The sequence below is a fragment of the Eptatretus burgeri genome, chromosome 17 (assembly GCF_056783735.1).
Source record: "Eptatretus burgeri isolate ZD-2024b chromosome 17, Ebu_testis_v1, whole genome shotgun sequence".
In the NCBI taxonomy this organism is placed as follows: domain Eukaryota; kingdom Metazoa; phylum Chordata; class Myxini; order Myxiniformes; family Myxinidae; genus Eptatretus; species Eptatretus burgeri.
Window position 1 is genome coordinate 24,891,232 of NC_140977.1, and position 23,701 is coordinate 24,914,932.

Consider the following 23,701-nt stretch of genomic DNA (forward strand, 5'->3'; position numbering starts at 1 on the left):
TCTGCCATCCTTCCGAGGTCGGTGAAATGAGTACCAGTTGTACTGGGCCCGGTGTATGCCCTGGTTAGAATAGGTGTACCATATCCCTGTGTGTCGTAAGAGGCGACCAGGGTTGCGTCAGGAAGGGCATCCGGCGTAAAAACCTATGCCAAATCATTATGCGGACAACAAAACGAATTTCCACACCGGATCGGTCGGGGGTTAGCGAAATGGAGACGGTTGATCCGCTGTGGCGACCCCAAACGGGAGCTAGCCGAAAGAAGAAGATATATATGTATGTATATGTATGTATGTATATGTATGTATGTATGTATGTATGTATATATATATGTGTATATGTATGTATGTATATATGTATATATGTATATATGTATATATGTATATATGTATATATGTATATATATATATATATATATATATATATATATATATATATATATATATATATATATTAGAGCCTGGTGTTGGTGCAGTGGTAGGGCAGTGGCTTAGGACCCAAAAGGTCCTGAGTTCAAGCCCCGTTGGGACACTGAATTAATATATATATGTATGTATATATATATATATATATATATATATATATATATATATATATGTATATGTATATATAAAAAACCAAGTTGAAAGCACCAGGGGATTGACTCAGCCTGCCATCCTTCCGAGGTCGGCGAAATGAGTACCAGTTGTACTGGGCCCGGTGTATGCCCCGGTTAGAATAGGTGTACCATATCCCTGTGTGTCGTAAGAGGCGACCAGGGTTGCGTCAGGAAGGGCATCCGGCGTAAAAACCTATGCCAAATCATTATGCAGACAACAAAACGAATTTCCATACCGGATCGGTCGAGGCCCGGGTTACCAACGACCGCCACCGGTACCGGTGGTCAGCAGGGTACCAGTGGAAATTGTGCTACTGCTGGGCGAAGGAGGAGAAGGAGACGGGGAAGGCGAGTCCGGAGGCAGTGGGAGAGGGGGAAGGGTAGAAGTGTGGAGGTGAGAGTTGGAACTCTGAATGTTGGGACGATGACTGGCAAAGGGCGAGAGTTGGCTGATATGATGGAGAGAAGAAAGGTGGACATAGTGTGTACAAGAGACCAAGTGGATGGGGAGTAAGGTGAGGAGCATTGGAGGTGGTTTCAAACTGTTCTACCCTGGTGTGAATGGGAGGAGAAATGGTGTTGGGGTAATCCTGAAGGAAGATTATGTCAAGAGGGTATTGGAGGTGAGGAGAGTGTCTGACCGAGTGATGAGTGTGAAGTTGGAAATTGAAGGGGTGATGATGAATGTCATCAGTGCATATGCCCCACATATGGGGTGTGAGATGGAGTATAAAGAAGATTTCTGGAGTGAGTTAGATGAAGTGGTGGAGAATGTATCCAAGGATGAAAGAGTGGTGATTGGAGCAGATTTCAATGGACATGTTAGGGAAGGGAATAAAGAGGATGAGGAGGTGATGGGGAGGTACGGTCTCAACAAGAGAAATGTGGAAGGGCAAATGGTGGTAGAGTTTGCAAAAAGAATGGAAATGGCAGTGGTAAATATGTATTTCAAGAAGAAGGAGGAACACAGGGTGACATACAAGAGTGGAGGAAAGTGCACACAGGTGGATTACATCTTAAGTAGGAGATGCAACCTGAAAGAGATTAGTGACTGTAAGGTTGTGGCAGGGGAGAGTGTAGCTCGACAGCATCGATTGGTGGTCTGTAGGATGACTTTAGAGGTGAGGTTGAGGAAGCGAGTGAGGGCTGAACCAAGGACCAGATGGTGGAAGCTGAAGGAGGAAGACGGTTGCGTGAAATTTAGGGAGGAGGTGAGACAGGCGTTGGATAGTGGTAAAGATGGGTGGGATGATTGGGCAACGACAGCAGAAGTTGTGAGGGAGATAGCTAGGAAGGTACTTGGTGTGACATCTGGACAGAGGAAGGAAGATAAGGAGACTTGGTGGTGGAATGAGGAAGTACAGGAAAGTATAAGGAAGAAGGGGTTGGCGAAAAAGAAGTGGGATAGTCAGAGAGATGAAGAAAGTCGGCAAGAGTACAAGGAGTGGCGGCGAAAGGCAAAAAGAGAGGTGGCAAAGGCCAAGGAAAAGGCATATGACGAGCTGTATGAGAAGTTGGATACAAAGGAAGGGGAAAAGGATTGATACCGATTGGCAAGGCAGAGGGACCGAGCTGGGAAGGATGTGCTGCAGGTTAGGGTGTTAAAGGACGCAAATGGGAATATGCTGATGAGCGAGGAGAGTGTGTTGAGAAGGTGGATGGAGTACTTTGAGGAGCTGATGAATGAAGAAAATGAGAGAGAGAGAAGGTTGGAAGAGGTGGAGATAGTGAATCTGGAAGTGGGATGGATCAGTAAGGATGAAGTGAGGACTGCTATGAAGAAGATGAAAAGTGGAAAGGCGGTTGGCCCAGATGGTATACCAGTGGAGGCATGGAAGTGCTTAGGAGAGATGGCAGTGGGGTTGTTAACCAGATTGTTTAATAAAGTCTTGGAAAGTGAGAGGATGCCGGAGGAGTGGAGATTATGTGTACTGGTTCCGATTTTCAAGAATAAGGGTGATGTGCAGAGCTGTGGAAATTACAGAGGGATAAAGTTGTTAAGCCACACCATGAAGTTGTGGGAAAGAGTAGTGGAAGCTCGGTTGAGAGGAGAGGTGACTATCTGTGAGCAGCAATATGGGTTTATGCCAGGAAAGAGCACCACTGATGCGATGTTTGCTTTGAGAATGTTGATGGAGAAGTATAGGGAAGGCCAGAAGAAGTTACATTGTATGTTTGTGGATTTAGAGAAAGCTTATGATAGGGTGCCAAGAGAGGAGCTGTGGTATTATATGAGGAAGTCGGGAGTGGTGGAGAAGTATGTGAGGATCGTGCAGGATATGTATGAGGACAGTGTGACAGCGGTGAGGTGTGCGGTAGGAATGACGGACCGGTTTAAGGTTAAAGTGGGATTGCACCAAGGATCGACTCTGAGCCCTTTCCTGTTTGCAATGGTGATGGACAGGTTGATGGACGAGATCAGACTGGAGTCTCCATAGACTATGATATTCACGGATGACATCATAATCTGTAGGGAGAGTAGGAAGCAGGCTGAAGCGAGCCTTGAGAGGTGGAGGTACGCACTGGAGAGAAGGGGAATGATAGTCAGTAGGAGTAAGACGGAGTACATGTGCGTAAATGAGAGGGGGTGGTGGTATCGTGCGGTTGCAAAGAGTTGAGGTGGGGAAGGTGGATTGGTTTAAATACTTGGGATCAACTGTCCAAAGTAACGGAGAGTGTGGGAGAGAAGTGAAAAAGAGAGTGCAGGCAGGATGGAGTGGGTGGAGAAGAGTTGCAGGAGTGATTTGTGACAGAAGGGTAGCTGCAAGAGTGAAGGGGAAAGTATACAAGACGGTAGAGACCAGCTATGTTGTATGGTTTGGAGGCGGTGGCACTAACAATAAGACAGGAAGCAGAGCTGGAGGTGGCAGAGTTAAAGATGCTGCGATTCTCGTTGGGAGTGACGAGGATGGATAGGATAAGAAATGAGTATATTAGAGGGACAGCGCAGGTCGGACGGTTTGGAGACAAAGTGAGAGAGGCGAGATTGAGATGGTTTTGACATGTGCACAGGAGGGAAACGGAGTATATCGGGAGAAGGATGTTGAAGATGGAGCCGCCAGGCAGGAGGAGAAGAAGAAGGCCAAAGAAGAGGTTCATGGATGCGATGAGGGCGGACATGCGGGTGGTTGGAGTGTCAATGGAAGATGTGAAGGATAGAGCGAAATGGAGACGGTTGATCCGCTGTGGCGACCCCTAACGGGAGCAAGCCGAAAGAGGAAGAAGATATATATATATATATATATATATATATATATATATATATATATATATATATATATATATATATATATATATATATATATATATATATATATATATATATATTGTTGAGGATTCGCGCCCGCCGGCGTGCGAACGGCCACGTAACTCGAATCGCGGCACGTCGCCCACCGGACGGACAATCCAGTCGTGACCCTCTCGGACTAACGCCGGGAACCAGTCACGGGTGGACCTTTCGGCCTCACCACGATCGTGCCAATCGGCCCCCCGCGTGGGATAGGGTTGCTCGCCAAATTCGACCTACCTAAGTACCCACACGGAGGGTAGACCGGGCGATCGCACCTCGCCGCAGGTCGATTTCGGACACGGGCCACTTTAAGCGACCCGTTCCGTACTATCGGGATAACCGAGCGGTGTTATCGTCGGCCTCGACGGTTCGATTAATTATCGGGCGTATTCAGCCCACTACCAACCCTTTACGTGAAGTAAGATGGAGATTCAATGAAAGAAAAGACGAAGCGAAACGGGAAAACAGTTCAACATAATTCACATTTATTTCGCGATGGCACACGGAAAGCACACATATACAATTACACCAAAAGCAAATGTAAAAGGAGAAGAAACACACAATATTACACAAAAAGCAAATATAAAAGAAGAAGACAATGCAGAGCTATCCGACTACCGAGCACACGGCAACACTTATACAATTTTACTTCACAGACGGCGCCGACAACACTTATACCCAAAGCAAAAGAAAAGGACCACCCTCAAGGATGAGGCGGGCCTGGGGCCGAGACCGCGTCGGGCCTACCCGTCTGATGATGAGACGCAAAGTGGCGGTGGCGCCCCAACTCCGCGGGCCTCGCGGACAGTGTCTGGTAGGGGGTGGGAAAGGGGCCCCCTTGTCGCACTATCTCAGCGCGGGGGGAAACAGGAGGGGGTTGTTGATGCTCGGGGGAAAGGAGGATATCTCCCTGTCTCGGGTCCCGCGACGAGCGTCTCCACCACGACCTCGGTCGCGCCGCCGGCCTCTCCCTCCGCAGCTCCCTGACTCCGACGCGAGCACCCCCTCGACCGCCTTCGCCTCCGCCACCTCTCCACAGCTCCGTCCTCTTCACTCTGACTACTACCACTTCTTCCCAGCGCCACCGACAACTCTTAACTGCGAACTGGTTCCGAACTCTTAACTCTTGAACTCTTCACTCTCAACTCACCGAACTGCCAACTGCTTTGACTGACGAACGCGGTCGTTTATATCCCCCGTGGCCTCGCTCCTTCACCTTTGACCCTTTACCTCCGACCCTTCACCTCTAACTGGCTCCCCATTGGACCGAGGAAAAGTGGGCGTGAATGCTTTTTGATCCATGAATTTGCATATAGCGACCACACTCCAACGCCCTGGAGGCGGGGCCAAATCGCCCCACGCTCACCGATAGGACGGAACAGAAGTGGGCGTGAGTCGTTTTTGATCCGTTTTCTTCGGAAAGGCCGGCGCTTTTGCACCCCTGCTCGGTGCGCGCCCTGCACGAGTCCAGTATCGGTGCCCACAAGCGGCGTGGGAATGACGGTGATGCGATGGTTGCGAGGGCGAGTTGTGACTGTAAAGGTCGTGGCTGTTGTTGTGAAGCAGCGTTGCGGTTGGTGGTTGTTGTGTGATGGCTGTTGAGACGTGGTTGGTGGTGGTAGTAATGGCAGCTGGTCCAAAATAAAGATAGTAAAAGAAAAACGGCTATCTAGAAGGGTCGCAGCCCGCATGAATGACATTTATTCCCTCTAAACAACGGGTTTGGGCCTAACTACACATATACTTACAGAGATATCTCATCTAAGGGACCTGAATGGTGGTTTGCGAATTTCGTCAACCACAACAATATGTTAGATGGAGGAACCGGGCATAGTGGCGTGCGCCTGTAATCCGGCTACTCGGAGGCTTGGGTTGGAGGATAGCTTGAGGACGGGAGCTCTGCGCTGGGCCGTGCTATGAGAGGGTGTAGGGCAGCCCGGAATAATGGCGCAACCCAATCCTTATCCCTGTGTCGTAAGAGGCGACCAGGGTTGCGTCAGGATGGGCATCCGGCGTAAAACCTATGCCAAATCAGTGTGCAGATCATAACAGATGATCCGCTGTGGCGACCCCTAACGGGAGCAGCCGAAAGACGAACAACAACATATGTTAGATGGAGGAATTTCATTGGGAATTTAGCATTGAATTGAGTAGTCTGGTTCGTGGATGTGTAGGAGGCATCTCGATGCAATTAAGTCGGGAAACTGTGAGCTTCAGTGTTACGCGTCACCACATGGGGGTGGTGTCGTGTTAATTAGCTAGGGTTTAAGAATATGCTTCCGAAGTAGGTAATTGCCTCCCTGTGACTTTTCCCTATGTTTTTATAACCAAAACCATGAGGAGAAACACGCAAACATGCTGAGCAGGCAGAAGCCCCGCCTCAAAGGGTGACGGCAGGTGAAGTCACGCCCCTGAGGCTGATGATTGATGGGCGTGACCTCAGAAGCTAGTGGAGTTGGCGGAGGCCCCGTATTCCTGAGTTTTCGGGCGAGCAAGCCAGACCCCGGAGGAGGAAACGGTGGTTCGGGGTGATGTCAGTCAGAGGAGAATGGAGTTCAAGGTGAGCACATGGATGAGGCAGAGTTGTGTTGAGGGAAGGAACGCATGCGGTCGAGAAAGAAAGTAGTTAGGAAATGGCCTGTAAGAATAGGGCGATACAGCTGGCTTTCCTTCGATGCACGAAGAGGATGGCACAATCCTTGTATTCATGTTGAGGCGATTTGGCTCACGTGGTGAAGCAAGACGCTGGCCTTTGGCTCTTGGTTGGGTCGGTGTGGACGATCGACGCACGAAGGAGCTGCACTGGGTCTCTGAGCCTTGGTGTTGAGTGCCGCTCACGGATTGCCTGGGATACGTTTTGTCCTGCTATGAGAGAAGCAGCCTGACGCCATTTTGCGTGCATCTGCACGTGCTGGTGGAAGCGCCTCAATTCCAAGTTTCACAAAAACCAGCTCTGGGCCAAGCTAAGTACAAATATAAAGGAAGGGTTTTCTTTTTATTTTGTTTTCCCTTTGTCCGTATTTAAGTCCGTGTGAAGAGGCGTCTAAACTTCGACTTTTATTGACCTCACGTTATTATATAGAGATATAGATATATAGATATAGATATAAAAATATGAAAGATATACAGAGATATTTATGAAGACCATGCAGGAGGTTTGTTTAAAAAGGAGTAATGAAGATTGTGTGTTGGGTTGGGGAATAATAAGAGATGGTGCTACACTGCTTGCTTCGAATCTCTGGAGGGAAGAGTGGGAATGCACGGCATCTTCAAGGTGGTTACACATATAGGGGAAGTAAGGCACAAGAGAGTTCAGCTTTGCAATCAGCCTGGATTTTGGAAATTTAACTCAGAGTGTGTAACTGGAATAACGCATACATCTTGGAGTTGTGGGGGAAGGATCTGAAGCCTGAGAGAGAGCAGAGGAAGCAATATCAAAGAAGGGGTTTTCAAAACATAGAGAGGCCACTGACCTGTCAGTGATGTGAGAGCAGCAGGTCTCTTGGGGATCCAGCCTTGAAGGAAGAGCAGTACACTCTTGGGTTCAGACAAATAACTTGTGGAAAATGAGTAGTTCTGATTATTCAAGGAAAGACTTGGAACGTTGAAAGATCCCCAGTCTGGGGCTGGATTTAGAGGCCAGATTTGCTTCGTGGGTGACCTCGGAGAGGTCATGACTGGTGGTAAGTTAAAGAGACTGAACCTTTTTCAGTGGCTAACCATTGAAATGGATAGGTGGGTTGGTTTGACTTTCCAGTATTGAAAGACATGCACCTTTTGTCATATGAGCATTTAATCATTCTTAGATTAGCAGAGTGATGTTAGTGGGATGGGGTAATATATGACAATGTAGTCCGCAAAAACGAACATCGGGTTCTCTAAATCATTGGAGAGATTTGGTCTGTAGAGGAACAAGACTGGACACAACACACAACCTTTGGGTCCTCCAAGCTTCACTGGGAGAGAAGAGGGTTCAATTGAGAGCAACATAAATGGAGGAAATTAGAAACCCAGGAATGAAGGTGGCCTTGTATATGCCACAGACAGCTTCACAAGCAGAGAAGTTGCCAGGTTATGTCGAATGCCCGAGGTATGTCCAGGGAAAAACGGTCCTGCCTTCTTATTTGAGATTTGGGGCCTCCAACTATTACTGGGAGAGGAGCAGCACATGCCCAGCAATGAGTGACTGGTGCGAAATCCAAAATGTTGGTCAGAGATCAGACTTTAACAATATGAAAGACTTGACATTGGAAGCAATGCAAGGGATCCTTTACTTTACTTATGGTAAAGCAAGCTTGCTGGTCTGGAGTTGTCTTTGTACCCATCTCGAGGATGGCAATGATATGTGCTGACTTCCACGCAGAAAGAAAGCAGCAAATGCAGTAGAGGCTGAAAAGAACAGACAAAGGAGAAGCAAGAGTAGCAGAGAAGGATATGATAACATGAGCACCGATTCCATCTGAGCCCAAACAGGGATGAGGGGGGACAGAGCTTTACCTGCATGTTGATTTGCTTAGTTTTGTCTTATCCTTTAAAAAAAGCCTTCTTTTGTTTGACTACACCAAGGCACACAATGGTTGTCATCAGTGACAGCTTCGGCTTTAATGTGGATTTTGCTGATGTAATTTTGTTCAGTCTTCAACATCATTGACCTATTTACTCTTCTACTTAATTTGAACTTGCTACAAACACCCTTGAACTTTTGTTTAATAAGATACAAAGTAAGAACTCATGTAAAACTGAGTTAACAATTGTTTTCACATTGTCTAAATATGTTTATATTCTTTCCATTGAGAATTGTGGAAAAATCCATAATCTATGTTTGAAAATTAACCCCGATTGTTGCAGCACTCGGAAAGCAGCATCCAGCAGCAATGGAATCCATCAGACAGAAGAGTCCACATGCGACAGCACCACCCAGACGCCAGAAAGGTGCATTCGCTCTGAAGGGGCAGCGGGCTCCCCGAAGGCAGCTGACTGCATCGGCTCTCCCAGGGCAGCTGGCTACATCGGCTCCCCGAGGGCAGCGAGCTGCACCGGCTCCCCGAGAGCAGAAGGCTGCACCGGCTCCCCGAGAGCAGAAGGCTGCACCGGCTCCCCGAGAGCAGAAGGCTGCACCGGCTCCCCGAGAGCAGAAGGCTGCACCGGCTCCCCGAGAGCAGAGGGCTGCACCGGCTCCCCGAGAGCAGCGGGCTGCACCGGCTTCCCGAGAGCAGCGGGCTGCACCGGCTCCCCGAAGGCAGCTGGCTGCATCGGCTCTCCCAGGGCAGCTGGCCTCATCGGCTCCCCCAGGGCAGCACGCTGCACTGGTTCCCCGGGAGCAGAGGGCTGCACTGGCTCCCCGAGAGCAGAGGGCTGCACTGGCTCCCCGAGAGCAGAGGGCTGCACTGGCTCCCCGAGAGCAGCAGGCTGCACCGGCTTCCCGAGAGCAGCGGGCTGCACCGGCTCCCCGAAGGCAGCTGACTGCATCGGCTCTCCCAGGGCAGCTGGCCTCATCGGCTCCCCCAGGGCAGCACGCTGCACTGGTTCCCCGGGAGCAGAGGGCTGCACTGGCTCCCCGAGAGCAGAGGGCTGCACTGGCTCCCCGAGAGCAGAGGGCTGCACTGGCTCCCCGAGAGCAGAGGGCTGCACTGGCTCCCCGAGAGCAGAGGGCTGCACTGGCTCCCCGAGAGCAGAGGGCTGCACTGGCTCCCCTAGAGCAGAGGGCTGCACTGGCTCCCCTAGAGCAGAGGGCTGCACTGGCTCCCCTAGAGCAGAGGGCTGCACTGGCTCCCCAAGAGCAGAGGGCTGCACTGGCTCCCCAAGAGCAGAGGGCTGCACTGGCTCCCCAAGAGCAGAGGGCTGCACTGGCTCCCCAAGAGCAGAGGGCGGCACTGGCTCCCCGAGAGCAGAGGGCTGCACCAGCTCCCCGAAGGCCGCTGACTGAATCGGCTCTCCCGGGGCAGCTGGTTGCATCGGCTCCCCCAGCGCAGCGGGCTGCACTGGCTCCCCGAAGGCAGTTGACTGCATCGGCTCTCCCAGGGCAGCTGGCTGCATCGGCTCCCCCAGGGCAGCTGGCTGCATCGGCTCCCCCAGGGCAGCGGGCTTCACTGGCTCCCCAAGAGCAGTGGGCACCGCCTTCCCGAGGGCAGTGGGCTGCACGGGCCTCCCGAGGGCTGTGGGCTGCACGGACCTCCCGAGGGCGGCGGGCTGCACGGGCCTCCCGAGGGCGGTGGGCTGCATCGGCCTCCCGAGGGCAGCGGGCAGCACTGGCCTCCCGAGGGCAGCGGGCAGCACTGGTCTCCCGAGGGCAGCGGGCTGCACTGGCCTCCCGAGGGCAGCGGGCTGCATTGGCCTCCCGAGAGCAGCGGGCTGAACTATCTCAGTGGGCTGCAAAACCTTACTGGCGATAGCAGGCAGCCCTGGCTCCTCGGAACTGCAGGCTCCAAAGGCTCATTGAGGTCAGCAGGCTGAATAAGACTGCAGGTTGTACCCATGCTCAGAGGGATCTATGTGGTGACACCGGCTGCCCCGAGGAATCAGGCAGCACTGGCACCCAGAACGCCGCAAGTGGCATGTTGTATCTGGGGGTAATAAATGATGCAGCAGCAGAGAAAAATGAACGGGAGACATCACTGAATATGACAAGGTAACCTTTACTGATTGAAATTCTCACTCGTTACCTCCCTCCACCACCAAAGGTGGACGGAGGTTATGTTTACACCCCTGTCTGTTTGTCTGAGTAGGATATCTCATAAAGTTGTGGATGGATGCCGATGAAATTTTGTTGACAAGTTGGGTGTGCGACAAGGACTAAATTATGAGATTTTGATGAAAATCTAGATTCGGCTACTCGTATCTTTAAAGTGCTTCTTCATCACTGAGAGACGGGGCCAAAACAATATATATATATATATATATATATATATATATATATATATATATATATATATATATATATATATATATATATATATATATATATATATATGTATATAGATATATATTGTTGCGAATTCGCGCCCGCCGGCGTGCGAACGGCCACGTAACTCGAATCGCGGGACGTCGCCCACCGGACGGACAATTCAGTCGTGACCCTCTCGGAACAATGCCGGGAGATAGTCACGGGTGGGGGTTTAACCTCACCATGATCGTGCCAATTGCCCACCTGCGCAGGATAGGGTTGCTCGCCAAATTCGATCCACCTAAGTACCTGCGCAAATGGTCGACCGGGCGATCGTACCACGCCACAGGCCGACTCCGGACACGAACCGCCTAAGCGGTCCGTTCCGTGCTACAGTGATAACCGAGCGGTGTTATCGTCGGCCTTGACGGTTCCGATTAATTACCGGGATGTTGCACCCAACTACGAACCCCTTACGTGATGCAAGATGGAGGCTCAATAAAAAAGGGAAAAGAGACGAAGCAGAGTGGGAACAGTTCAACAAGCAAGCATTTTATTCACACACACACAGACAAGCATGTATATACAGCCATACAGTCAAAAATACACATATAACAGTTAAAACAGTCATGCAACAAAAGCAAATGCAGAGCTACAACGGACTACGACCGACACACGGCAACACTTACGCAGTTCTACTTGTCGGACAGGCACCAACACACACATTTATACAAAAAGCAAAGGAAGGAAAAGAAAGAAAGATCCGTTTACCTGCCTAAACTTTGTCCGTCGCGGGATCGGCAACATTCACCGCGCTCGTTTCCAGACCGGGCTTCACTCCCGCAAGCGAGCACGTGGGGCCTCGTGCGTTGCACGGCCCCGACCTCGCGCTTGCTGCTGGGTGAACCCGGCGCGGTCCCCAATCCAACTACGGCCGCTACCCGGCCCCTGTCTCTCAATTGTCGCAGTCGTCGTCAGCATTCGACCCACGCACACCTGCGTGTTACGACGCTGACTCCACTCCATCACACTCACACCGGGAGACGCGGCTGCGTGCTCCCGCATGCCGACCGTCATCTCCCTCACATACCGCTCTGTCACACACATGGTCTCCCTTGCACTCGGCCGTTCACTCACTCGTGCCATTTCCCTCACACAAACCATACCACTCACACATGCGGGGGCACTCGCCTGCGGTGTCTCACTTACACACCGTGCCTCACAACCACACGGCTGTTCGCACACGTGTGCCGTTTCCTGCGCCCACGTGGTCTCTTCCACCTGTGGTGCCCCTTTCACACACGGCGTGCTGGGAAGCACGCTCTCCGGCATACTTGCCACCACACCACTCACACACGGGGCTTCTGGCACACGCGGGGCTTCACCCATACACTCGGTCACACTCACACCTTGCACCACACACACCGGGACAACACTCGTAACCACACACACCGGGACATTCATGCTGGGGACTCGCGCTACCACAAGGGGTTCTGGGGTCTCTATACCCCCAAGCTCCACGTGCACCCGTTTGCAGCACTCCTCCCCTCGACCTCGCAAAGCACGACCGAACCCACCTGGTTGAGATCAGCTTCAAGGGAGAATAGCGTCTCCCTCCATTCCCGAAGGAGGCTATCCAGCTGCTCGTACCGGGTCCCTACACGTTCTGCCAGCTCACCCCCATTATCCTCCACTAACTCCGTGTGTGTGCTCGTTTTTAACCCCGTCCAATTCACCCTCTATCTCCCGCGTCTCTGCCAACTTGCACGTGTGCCAACTTGACTAGTCAAAGCGCTAGTCCAACCCAAAGCACACGTCGCGGAGGAGGCTCAAAGCGCTAGTCAAGCCCAAAGTGCACGTCGGGATTTTGGTTTCGGGAAAGAAAAGAAGTGGGGATTAAATAAAAAGGGAAAAATGATTTAATAACCTAACTATTAGACCATCGCAACACACTCCCTTGTCTTCCCACTAAACAAAAGGAAGGGGTCTATCTACACGTATATGAATGGCATAACTGTCTCGGGACACCTATCTGTTGTATGCATGCGGTTCCAAGAACCGCAGCAATATATATGTATATATATTTTTAAAGATTAGGTAAGATTAGGTAAAGGAAAGGTTGAAGAAAAAAAATAGTGAAGGTGTATGGTGAATGTGGGTTGGCAAAAGTAGTAGATGGTAGATCGGCAAAATATGGAGGAAGAAGAGTCGGTACAGGGAGTCACGTGGTTACGTGGGGTATAATGTGAGGGGAAAGGGGTGTTTTTTTATTTTATTTTAAGACATGAAACAGAGTATAGTTGAGAGGGATAGAACGAGGGTGGAGGGAAAAGTGGAGAAAATATAAACTGATGGTAATAAGGAGAAAATACAATTTAACACAATCGTGCACACAAACAGGAAGAAGGGTAGGCCTCAAGGAAACCCGATATGAAAAGACGCCGAAAACTTCACGAATCACACAAGTTTTAACACAAGACCGAACTAGAAACACACAGTAAACACAGAAATAACAAAATGGCAATATAAACGTGACAAAAATGACCGGAAAACTTATCTTTGAGAAAGTCAGCAGAGATCCTGAAGAAGAACCGCCACCGTCGCTCAAGAACCGGAACCGGAAGTCTCCAGGAATTTGTGTTGAATTCTCTTTTTAAGAAATATTTAAACTTCCTTCATGCAAAAATTCAGTTCGATACCAGAGGTGGGTCACAAAAGTGAAAAACTAAACTCCTTTTTACATGGTCTAAAACCTCGACTTTGATTCTAGTGGGGCAGATTAAGTCAGTATCCCACAAGAATCTTTCAGTTGATGGCACAAGCTCCAAATTTGGTATACATGTGCTCCAGGACCCATTCTCTCAGAAAAGTACATTACCCACGTTGAAAAACAAAATGGCCGCCATTTTTCAAGATGGCCGTCTCATAAAATAGGAAAAAGGGTTTTCAGTGCTAAACGTCTATAAATAGGAACATGCTATTGATCCAAATGTTAAATAGATTGTATTTTGACTGGAGAAATATATTTTGGCACTAATATTCGAAAATGGTTACCAGTTTTCAAGATGGCGGCCATTGCATGACTTAAAATCAGTACTTTTGTAGCTGTCTTACAAAATGATCACAGATATTGCTGGGCAACATCTGTGATCATGTATTGAGGTGATGCGGTCAAGCTCTATTACATTATGTGAATAAGAGTGATGTTAAAGCACAACCAGGGCACACTGGTGACATCACTGCTGTGAGACTCAGCATGGGGTTCAGTGTCGGCTTATAGTGTACTACTTGTAGCTGGAGTTAACTAACCTAAACTGTAGTTTGTAGTATACTTGAGTGTCCCAAATGCTATCTAATAAGTCCCTGTATATATTTCAGCTAGAAGTATAGCTAGTTGTAGTATTACACTATTAGATGGCCGTGCCTGAATTGACAGGATGTGCTAGTGTGGGAGAGCCGAGCCAAGGGTAACGGGGCTTCAGTTACCCGGAAGGTGTACAGATCGCACGGGACTTAAATGGCACTGGATGAATGATCGGGCTAGGTGTAGGGCATTTGTATGTATGAACCTAGTTGTATCCCATATCTCAATGTGCTTCTGTATTTTGTATGGTTAGGTGGTAAAAGGATAAACCCTCGGCCTTAACCTGTTCAATATGTCCACTAATAATTAATCCGTTGAGTTGTACTCCTAAAACTGACTGGAGGAAGTGTTGCCTCTGTCAGACCGATACAAAAGAAGAGTTGAAGTCTCCCCCAACCCGTTATGAGTGTAGTTCTGATGGTTATTCCATGATAGCAAAAAACCTACCACAATTTCAGGCAATCCACCAGTTACCGATCAGGTTCGACCCATCCAGAATGGATGAAGGAGGTGGTATTGAGGATACACTGAGGAAAAATAGTGCCAAGTCCCACCAAAATTGTCGCAAAATGTTTGACAGCTATAAACTTGAGCGTGCCACTAAAAGAGCAGCTGAAATTCAAAATGATCCAGGAGAAGGACACTCAAAATGCAAAGAACTAGCATGGAAGTGCAACGGTGTTTCCTATGTGAAAAGATACAACCAAAGTCAAAGTTGCGACAAGCCATGACCATGCAGCTAAATGAGAGGCTTAATGAATGTGCTCGCAATCTTAATGATGGCAAGCTTTTAGCTGTCTTGAGCGGTGGAGATGTGGTTGCCCTGGAACTGAAATACCACTACTCTTGCTTAACAGCTCTGTATCATAGAGAGAGGGCACATATTGCAGCCAAGAACAAAGAAAAAGTCCAGTCATCCCAAGAAAAGGAAGTCTTCCCTTTGGTGTTCTCTGAACTTCTTACCTACAGTATGTCATTGAGACAAGAAACAGCAGTGATGGGCCTGTTTTGTTTCGACTTGCTAACTTGGTGAGTCTTTACAAGGAAAGACTTGAACAATTTGGAACAGATATACCTGATGTGAACTCTACCAGACTGAAAGAAAAGCTTTTGGCAGAGATACCTGCATTGGAAACCTACAAGGATGGACGTGATGTTTATCTGACATTCAAGAAGGATGTAGGTCCTGTCATGTCAGAAGCATCAACCTACTCTGATGCCATCATTCTCGCCAAAGCTGCCAAGATATTGCGTAGGCACATGCTTGATCACAAATGTAAATATGAGGGCAATCTTCACGAGACTTCAGTATACGATTCATTACCTCCAGCTTTGCTCCAATTTGTCTGCATGATTGAGCATGGAGCAGACATAAAGTCTCAACTGAGGTTTGGGGCAACTACAACTGACCTGGCAATGGCTCAGCTCCTTCAATACAACTGCTTTGCCAAATACAAAGAAGGTGCTGCCACACACAGGCATTCCAGAGACAGAGAAACCCCATTTCCGGTCTACATAGGGATGACTTCATGCTAAGACAAGAAAGAGGCACCTAGTAGAAATGCTCCATGACCATGGTCTCAGTGTTCCATATGATCGAGTACTCGACATATCAGCTCAGCTGGGAGATGCAGCTGTCGCCAGATATGTAGAGGAAGGTGTGGTTTGTCCTCCCAAACTGAGGAAAGGTCTTTTCAGCACATCTGCGATGGATAACAACGACCATAATCCCTCTTCCACAATGGCGACCACATCATTCCATGGAACCAGCATATCCATCTTTCAACATACAACATCAGGAAATCAAGGAGAAGTACGGGAACCAATTCTAATTAAGAATACCAAAGTAAAGAAAGTCCCAGAAATCCCCGACTCATATACAAATGTCTATCCTGTGTTCTTCACAACAAAGAACCCTTCTCCTCCCAAAGGCAAAGTTACATATGAATCAGTGTTTTTTTGTCAGTGTTTTTGCTACCCTCCAAGACGCAGGCATGGAAATGCTGTGGGTTGAATTTGGCCAGGGTCAGTTCATCAAGTGGTTGCCAATTCATGACATGGTGGCGAATCTTGGCCCAGACAAATCCAGTGGCATGCTGTTCTTTCATGTCTTCACTGGCTGTGATATACTGTCAGCTTTTCGCGGAAAAGGCAAAAAAAAAAACTCCATGGCAGGCATGGGAGGTTTACCCTCAAGTGACTAACATCTTCAAGAAGTTAAGTCAGTACCCACCAGTCGTGGAAAATGCAGACTACAACGTCCTTGAGAAGTTTGTCATCACCATGTATGACAAGAACAGCACTATGGACAAAGTTGATGAGGCAAGACTGGACTTGTTCGCTCGGAAGCAAAGGTCTTATGATGCCATTCCACCAACAAGCGCAGCTCTCATACAGCATGTCAAATGGTCTGCCTACCAAGCAGGCTGCATATGGGGCCAGGCAACAGTGTGCAAAATGCAAACTGAAAGCCCTGCTAACTGGGGGTGGCAGAAAGATGGTGAGGTCTGGCAAGTCTTTTGGACGACCCTTCCACCCATTGCCAAGAGTTGTCAGCAGTTAACAAAATGTGGCTGCAACACGGAATGCCGAGGGCGGTGTAAATGCTATCGCTTCAGTCTCAAGTGTACACAGTTGTGTGCATGCAAATGTGAGGACTAAATGATTGACTAATCCACCATGTGAATCAAAAGATATTAATTTCCTGCTGTATATGCTATATTATTCTTCATTTTTTTTCTTTTTGCAAAATGTAGCGCTAAAAGAGCCTGTCGTCATTTAATTCCGGCCATATCGTCTTAGTTTTCAATAATTACGATTTTGTAAGTGCAGAAATGGATTTTTCTAACTCAAAAACATATTTCGATGCATAGAATGTTAAAATAGCATTATTCCATCAAAATTTAGCTCAAACACAGATTCAAACCACTTCAAATGGTGGCCATCTTGAAAAATGGCGGCCATTTTGTTTTTCAACGTGGGTAACGTACTTTTCTGAGAGAATCGGTCCTGGAGCACATGTATACCAAATTTGGTGCTTGTACCACCAAGTGAAAGATTATTTCAGTAATCTGCTGCACTATTCTGCGACAGGCCCAAACAGCGTCAGTACATACATGTCCAAAAATCCTGCTCTGCTGCTCTTGCTCATCCTCTTTCTTCTCTGTTTACTTAATCATTCTCCCTGGGTCAGTTTCCATCAACCTGGAAGTTAACCGACATCACTGCAATACACAAAAATAGTGCAAAACAGATCCTTTTAATTACCCTCATTGTTTGCTTCCAATAGAGTATAAGTAAGGTCATGGAATCCATCATTACAGTTGACATAAAATCCTTCCTTTTCTACAACAACCTGATCTCACATTTTCTTTGTGAGTTTTAAAGCTGATAACACATGATTTCCGAGCCGTTTTCTGCATTAACATGTTTTCTAAATTGCAGAGCCAATTTTTTTTTTTTTTTTACCCATCACATGATTGGCAGCAGTTTATAAATAATAATGTTTAGGCACATCTTGAAATGTTGAAAGGCAACGTCGTTTTAAAATTTTTTAAAATTGAAATTCCTCCAAAACAAGGGTGAAAGATACTCAAGGTTTTTGGGTTGGAAACAGTATGTACTGGAGTCGGTAATCACACTGACTCCAATTTGCCGATTACCATAAAATTTCCAATATCGGCCAAGTGTGTGCATGTGTGTGTTGTTCTTAAAGCATAACGTTTTCTCTTTGCTAACTTTTCTCTCTCTCTCTCTCTCTCTCTCTCTCTCTCTCTCTCTCTCTCTCTCTCTCTCTCTCTCTCTCTCTCTCTCTCTCTCTCTCTTTCTCTTTCTGTGTGATGCAATTAAATGGACAGGAGAAGCCCCAGGAATATGTTGCAACAGTAACAAGGCTTGGCTGACCCAAATGCATGCTCCTCCTGAACCTCCTCATACATTGTTGACAGTCAAGAAGAAGGAGGAAGACAGAAGAAGGAGGAAGACAGAAGAAGGAGGAAGACAGAAGAAGGAGGAAGACAGAAGAAGGAGGAAGACAGAAGAAGGAGGAAGACAGAAGAAGGAGGAAGACAGAAGAAGGAGGAAGACAGAAGAAGGAGGAAGGCAGAAGAAGGAGGATGACAGAAGAAGGAGGATGACAGAAGAAGGAGGAAGACAGAAGAAGGAGGAAGGCACAAGAAGACACACCTACGGAAAAAAAAAATGGAGGCAGGACAGGAAGATACAGTAGAAGTATACATAAATGTCAAAAACACTTGGAATAACAAAATCCAGAGCAGCAGAAACTCTGCAACAGCAAAGAGCAACACCAGAAGCAAACACAGCAACATTGACTGCATTCTGCCCTCCCGTACTTGCGATCTCACAGTCATTGTGTTATACTTCAGCCGGTTGTCCGTACTATGGTTCAGGAGAAAACAGTTAATGCCGATGAAACCTCTGTCGCTCCTGTGTGAAACGGGGCCATCGCCGTAAAATACAAAACACACAGGAAATGGCGCTTTGTGTTGAGGCGCGGCGGTGATGGTCATGTTTAACCCTTGACCAGTCAAAGATCCCCGAGGGGTTAAACACGGCAAGGTAAGCCTAAGTCTTATTTGCTGTCTGTCTCTCTCTCTCTCTCTCCCCTTCCTCCTACCTGCTCCTCTCTCCCTCCCCCCCAACCTTCCCTCTCTTTCTCCCCCTCCACACCCTCTCTGTCTCTCCCCCTCATCTCTCTGCTCCCTCTCTTAGTAATCCTGTCAGCAAAGTGACGGGTGGTATTTGCTATTGTTAAATAACAGCAAAGCATAAACAAAAACACATTGCATCAATTTATTTTGAGCTATGCTAAACATGTGTTTCACGAACACCCAAAGTAAGAAGACATGCAAAGTATCCAGAGGCTTCGTGTGTGGACCATGTATGGATCATGGTGAGCAGTGATCCAGGTTTGGTTTGGAAGGCATATAGAAAAGGCAAAATGATGAATGGAGAGTTGAGTGCCATCACATTGCAGGTAATGCCATGTTCAGTGATGGGGGTAGACCATTCGACAGAACTGTTTCTGCATTTGTACACATTTAGCTTTCTCCCTTCTGGTTAACAATCTAAATTGAGAGACTGGAAACTGAATATGGATAAGCATCACTGTTGAATGAGTGTTACAGCTCACAGCTGTATTTGAGAAAGAACCAGCTTACAGGTTTTCTCCTTCCCTCTGAAGTACATTGATCGTGAAAAGATGAGGATGTGGCAGGAGAGCACTGCAAGCGTCTACCTGAAATGGGGCCTGCATCAAGCACACCTAGATGAGAATGACGTTCAAGATCCCAGCAGAAGAACACAAAGCAAGCAGCATCCTCCTTTCTCCCAAAGATTCGAATGTATCTTGACAATATTTATTGGGCAACTACCAAATACTGTTACGAATCTGGAAACCATTCACATTCACACATTCAGTTGACCCAAAGTTGTTATTTCATTAAGAAAATGTGGATAGTTAGAATTCCTCCCCTATGTCTAATGGGAATTTCATGTGCACTGCGAGTTTCTTTCTCGTTAGTTTTCCATATCAATCCCCTCCACTCCCACGGCGCCATAACACGTGTTCGAGGCCATGGACATAATCGGGGGTGAGATCACCTCAGAGCCGACTCCGACACAGCAAGATGGAATGTTCCCCTCATCCAATCGGGGGTGAGATCACCTCAGGGCCGACCCCGCCCCAGCCAGATGGAATGTTCGCCTCGCCCAATGAGGGGAGGACACTGATCGCCTGACGCCCCCCGATTAATCCGGAGGCGAGTTACCTCAGAGTGGATCCCTCCACCCACCTGGGGAAGGGATAGTAAAGGTGGCGAGCGGTCTTTTGCGGTCTGAGGTCTTTTTCAGGGTTCCTTGGTGCTCGTGGCGGAGGTGGTTCATGGTGCTCGTATCGTCGTTCGTGGCAGCCAGGATCGTGGGCTCGTTGGATTCTGGGTCGTGGGTTGGAGTCTCACCGTGGTGGGTTGGAGTAGGTAAAACCGCACGAGGCTGCCAGGTACCCGGCCAGACTCTGGCCCTCAGCTCGCCTTCCATCCCGAGCTGAAGGGCCGAATAAAGACCCACGAGGTCCATTTCTTTTTGGGTGTGTGTGTCTGTCTGTGTCCAGTCTGAACAGTAGAAATCGTTTAAGTGATTCCATTGTATATTTGCCTGCATTCTTATTCGTTGTTAAGTCTGCTCTGTGTTTCCCTCCCTCTTACTTTGTAAATAAATAACTGTTAAATGTTCCAGTTCGTTGGCTGTGCTTTCTTTCATTGACCCAGTATGGTTCGGGCTTGAGAATTAGGGAGGTCAATTGTGCTGTAAGTTGTTATTTGGACCGGCACGGCTTTGGTAACTCCCGCTCGGTTATGCCGGATCCGAGTCGGTAACAGCGACTCAGTTCAGACAAAGCCGGCCGAGGGTGTGGCTTCCCCGGTAGGTAGACCGCGTGGCTAATTAGGTGAATTGGAATCAGACAAAAAGACCCGAACTGCGCGGTAGAAATATTGCCATCCTCGGTCCATTAAGCGACCCGTCGACTTCGGAGTTATCCGGAGTGACGACCTTCAATTCCGGTGTTCGGTGGGAGACGACCCAACTGCTCCGTCTCGCGGTCGTCCTCGCCACCGAACCCGGCACTACAACAATACAACCCATTGTTTTGCAGATAGGAGGGGGAGGGAGGTGATAAAGGGATGGGAGGGAGAGAGGAGGAGGAATGGAAGGGAGGTGGAGAGGGGGTGTGGAAGAAATAAAATTAATTATATTCATGTATTCTCAATTTCGTTATCCTTTGTTTTTAACAGTAGAGAAGAAAGTGTTACTCTTGCACTGGAATCAAATTGACTGTCAGTAAAATCTCTTTTTGCAGTCTTTTGATCTCCATAGTGATGTCGATGATACGCAAGCAAGATAAAATGGTATCTTACTAAATCTTATCCGCTTTATCTCATTGAAATATATGTGTATGTATATATATATATATATATATATATATATATATATATATATATATATATATATATATATATATATATATATATATATATATATATATATATATACATATATATATACATACATATATATATAAATATATACATATACATATACATATGTACAGTGGGGAGAACAAGTATTTGATACACTGCCGATTTTGCAGGTTTTCCCACTTACAAAGCACGTAGAGGTCTGTAATTTTTATCATAGGTACACTTCAACTGTGAAAGACGGAGTCTAAAACAAAAATCCTGAAAATCACATTGTATGATTTTTAAATAATTAATTTGCATTTTATTGCATGAAATAAGTATTTGATCATCTACCAACCAGTAAGAATTCCAGCTCTCACAGACCTGTTAGTTTTGTCTTTAAGAAGCCCTCCCATTCTCCACTCATTACCTGTATTAACTGCACCTGTTTGAACTCGTTATCTGCATAAAAGACAGCTGTCCACATTCAATCAATCAGACTCCAACCTCTCCACAATGGGCAAGACCAGAGAGCTGTCTAAGGATATCAGGGACAAAATTGTAGACTTGCACAAGGCTGGGATGGGCTACAGGACAATAGGCAAGCAGCTTGGTGAGAAGGCAACAACTGTTGGCGCAATTATTAGAAAATGGAAGAAGTTCAAGATAACAGTCAATCTCCCTCGGTCTGGGGCTCCATGCAAGATCTCACCTCGTGGAGCCTCAATGATCATGAGAAAGGTGAGGCATCAGCCCAGAACTACACGGCAGGACCTGGTCAATGACCTGAAGAGAGCTGGGACCACGGTATCAAAGAAAACCATAAGTAACACACTATGCCGTCATGGATTAAAATCCTGCAGTGCACGCAAGGTCCCTCTGCTCAAGCCAGCGCATGTCCAGGCCCGTCTGAAGTTTGCCAATGACCATCTGGATGATCCAGAGGAGGAATGGGAGAAGGTCATGTGGTCTGAGACCAAAATAGAGCTTTTTGGGTTAAACTCCACTCGCCATGTTTGGAGGAAGAAGAAGGATGAGTACAACCCCAATAACACCATCCCAACCGTGAAGCCTGGAGGTGGAAACATCATTCTTTGGGGATGCTTTTCTGCAAAGGGGACAGGACGACTACACCATATTGAGGGGAGGATGGATGGGGCCATGTATCACGAGATCTTAGCCAACAACCTCCTTCCCTCAACAAGAGCATTGAAGATGGGGCGTGGCTGGGTCTTCCGGCATGACAACGACCCGAAACACACAGCCAGGGCAACTAAGGAGTGGCTCCGTAAGAAGCATCTCAAGGTCTTGGAGTGGCCTAGCCATTCTCCAGACCTGAACCCAATAGAAAATCTTTGGAGGGAGCTGAAGGAAAATCTTTGGAGGGAGCTGAAGGTCTGTGTTGCCCAGCGACAGCCCCGAAACCTGAAGGATCTGGAGAAGGTCTGTATGGAGGAGTGGGCCAAAATCCCTGCTGCAGTCTGTGCAAACCTGGTTAAGTACTACAGGAAACGTCTGATCTCTGTAATTGCAAACAAAGGTTTCTGTACCAAATATTAAGTTCTGTTTTTCTGATGTATCAAATACTTATTTCATGCAATAAAATGCAAATTAATTTTTTTTAAATCATACAATGTGATTTTCAGGATTTTTGTTTTAGACTCCGTCTTTCACAGTTGACGTGTACCAATGATAAAAATTACAGACCTTGACGTGCTTTGTAAGTGGGAAAACCTGCAAAATCGGCAGTGTATCAAATACTTGTTCTCCCCACTGTGTGTATATATATATATATATATATATATATATATATATATATATATATATATATATATATATATATATATATATATATATATATATATATATGTATTACTTTTGAGCTCTGCTTGCATAGATACTTGCATAGATTGGGCAAAAGATATATGTATATGTATATATATATGTATATGCATATTATGTGTCCCAAACAAGTCATCAGTGTTGTTGTTAACATCTTTGCACTTTGGAAAGAGGGAAAGGCTAAATCTTGTTGTTAATCTCTTCACTGTCAAAGGGATTGCTTTGCGACCAGCAAAAGGATTGCTTGTGGAATGTCACGCAGCTGGGCCTCCCAGCCCTTGGGGCAAAACAACATGCGAGTGGCGATCACTGAGCATGGGAAGACGTCAAACTGGTAGAAAATAAGCTGGGAAAAGGGGTGACCCTTTACTTTCATAATCACCACAGGTGCTCAAAATAGTAAATGAGTGTACCACAAGATAAATCTTGCTGACAGGCAGTCACGCAAGGGTCAAAGTAAAATTGTATATAAGGCAGAGCTAAAACTGAGCTTGGCAGAGCTGGGCTTGACGGACTGCTGTGTGTTCCTAGCCTCTCTCCATATGCACATGTGTTTTTGGTGTGTAATAAACTCTTCTCTACCAAGATCGGTGTGGACAGAACTTGTTCTCAATCAGTGTGGACATCATGCGATTACAACAATTGGCGCATGAGCAGGGATGAGCCAGACCGGGGAGGGGGCGAGCTTCCCTGGTGAGACAAAGGAGGAAAGAGCCGGTCAGCTTAAAACAAGGTAAGAAAAGCTGCCTC

The 23,701-nt window shown here is 47.3% G+C and overlaps 1 protein-coding gene across 4 annotated transcripts in view; it reads left to right on the plus strand.

Moving 5' to 3' along the window:
• The window catches only part of LOC147009579 (uncharacterized), a 72,037-nt gene extending 53,879 nt beyond the window's left edge, over positions 1-18,158 (plus strand). For all 4 annotated transcript variants that reach the window (XM_085862212.1, XM_085862213.1, XM_085862211.1 and 1 more), the window contains 2 exons: positions 8,734-10,513; positions 17,990-18,158. In XM_085862212.1, coding sequence (XP_085718338.1) covers positions 8,734-10,277 — 1,544 coding nt within the window. In that variant the 3' untranslated portion in view covers positions 10,278-10,513; positions 17,990-18,158. The remainder of the gene's footprint in view (positions 1-8,733; positions 10,514-17,989) is intronic.
• Positions 18,159-23,701: the final 5,543 nt, after the last annotated feature.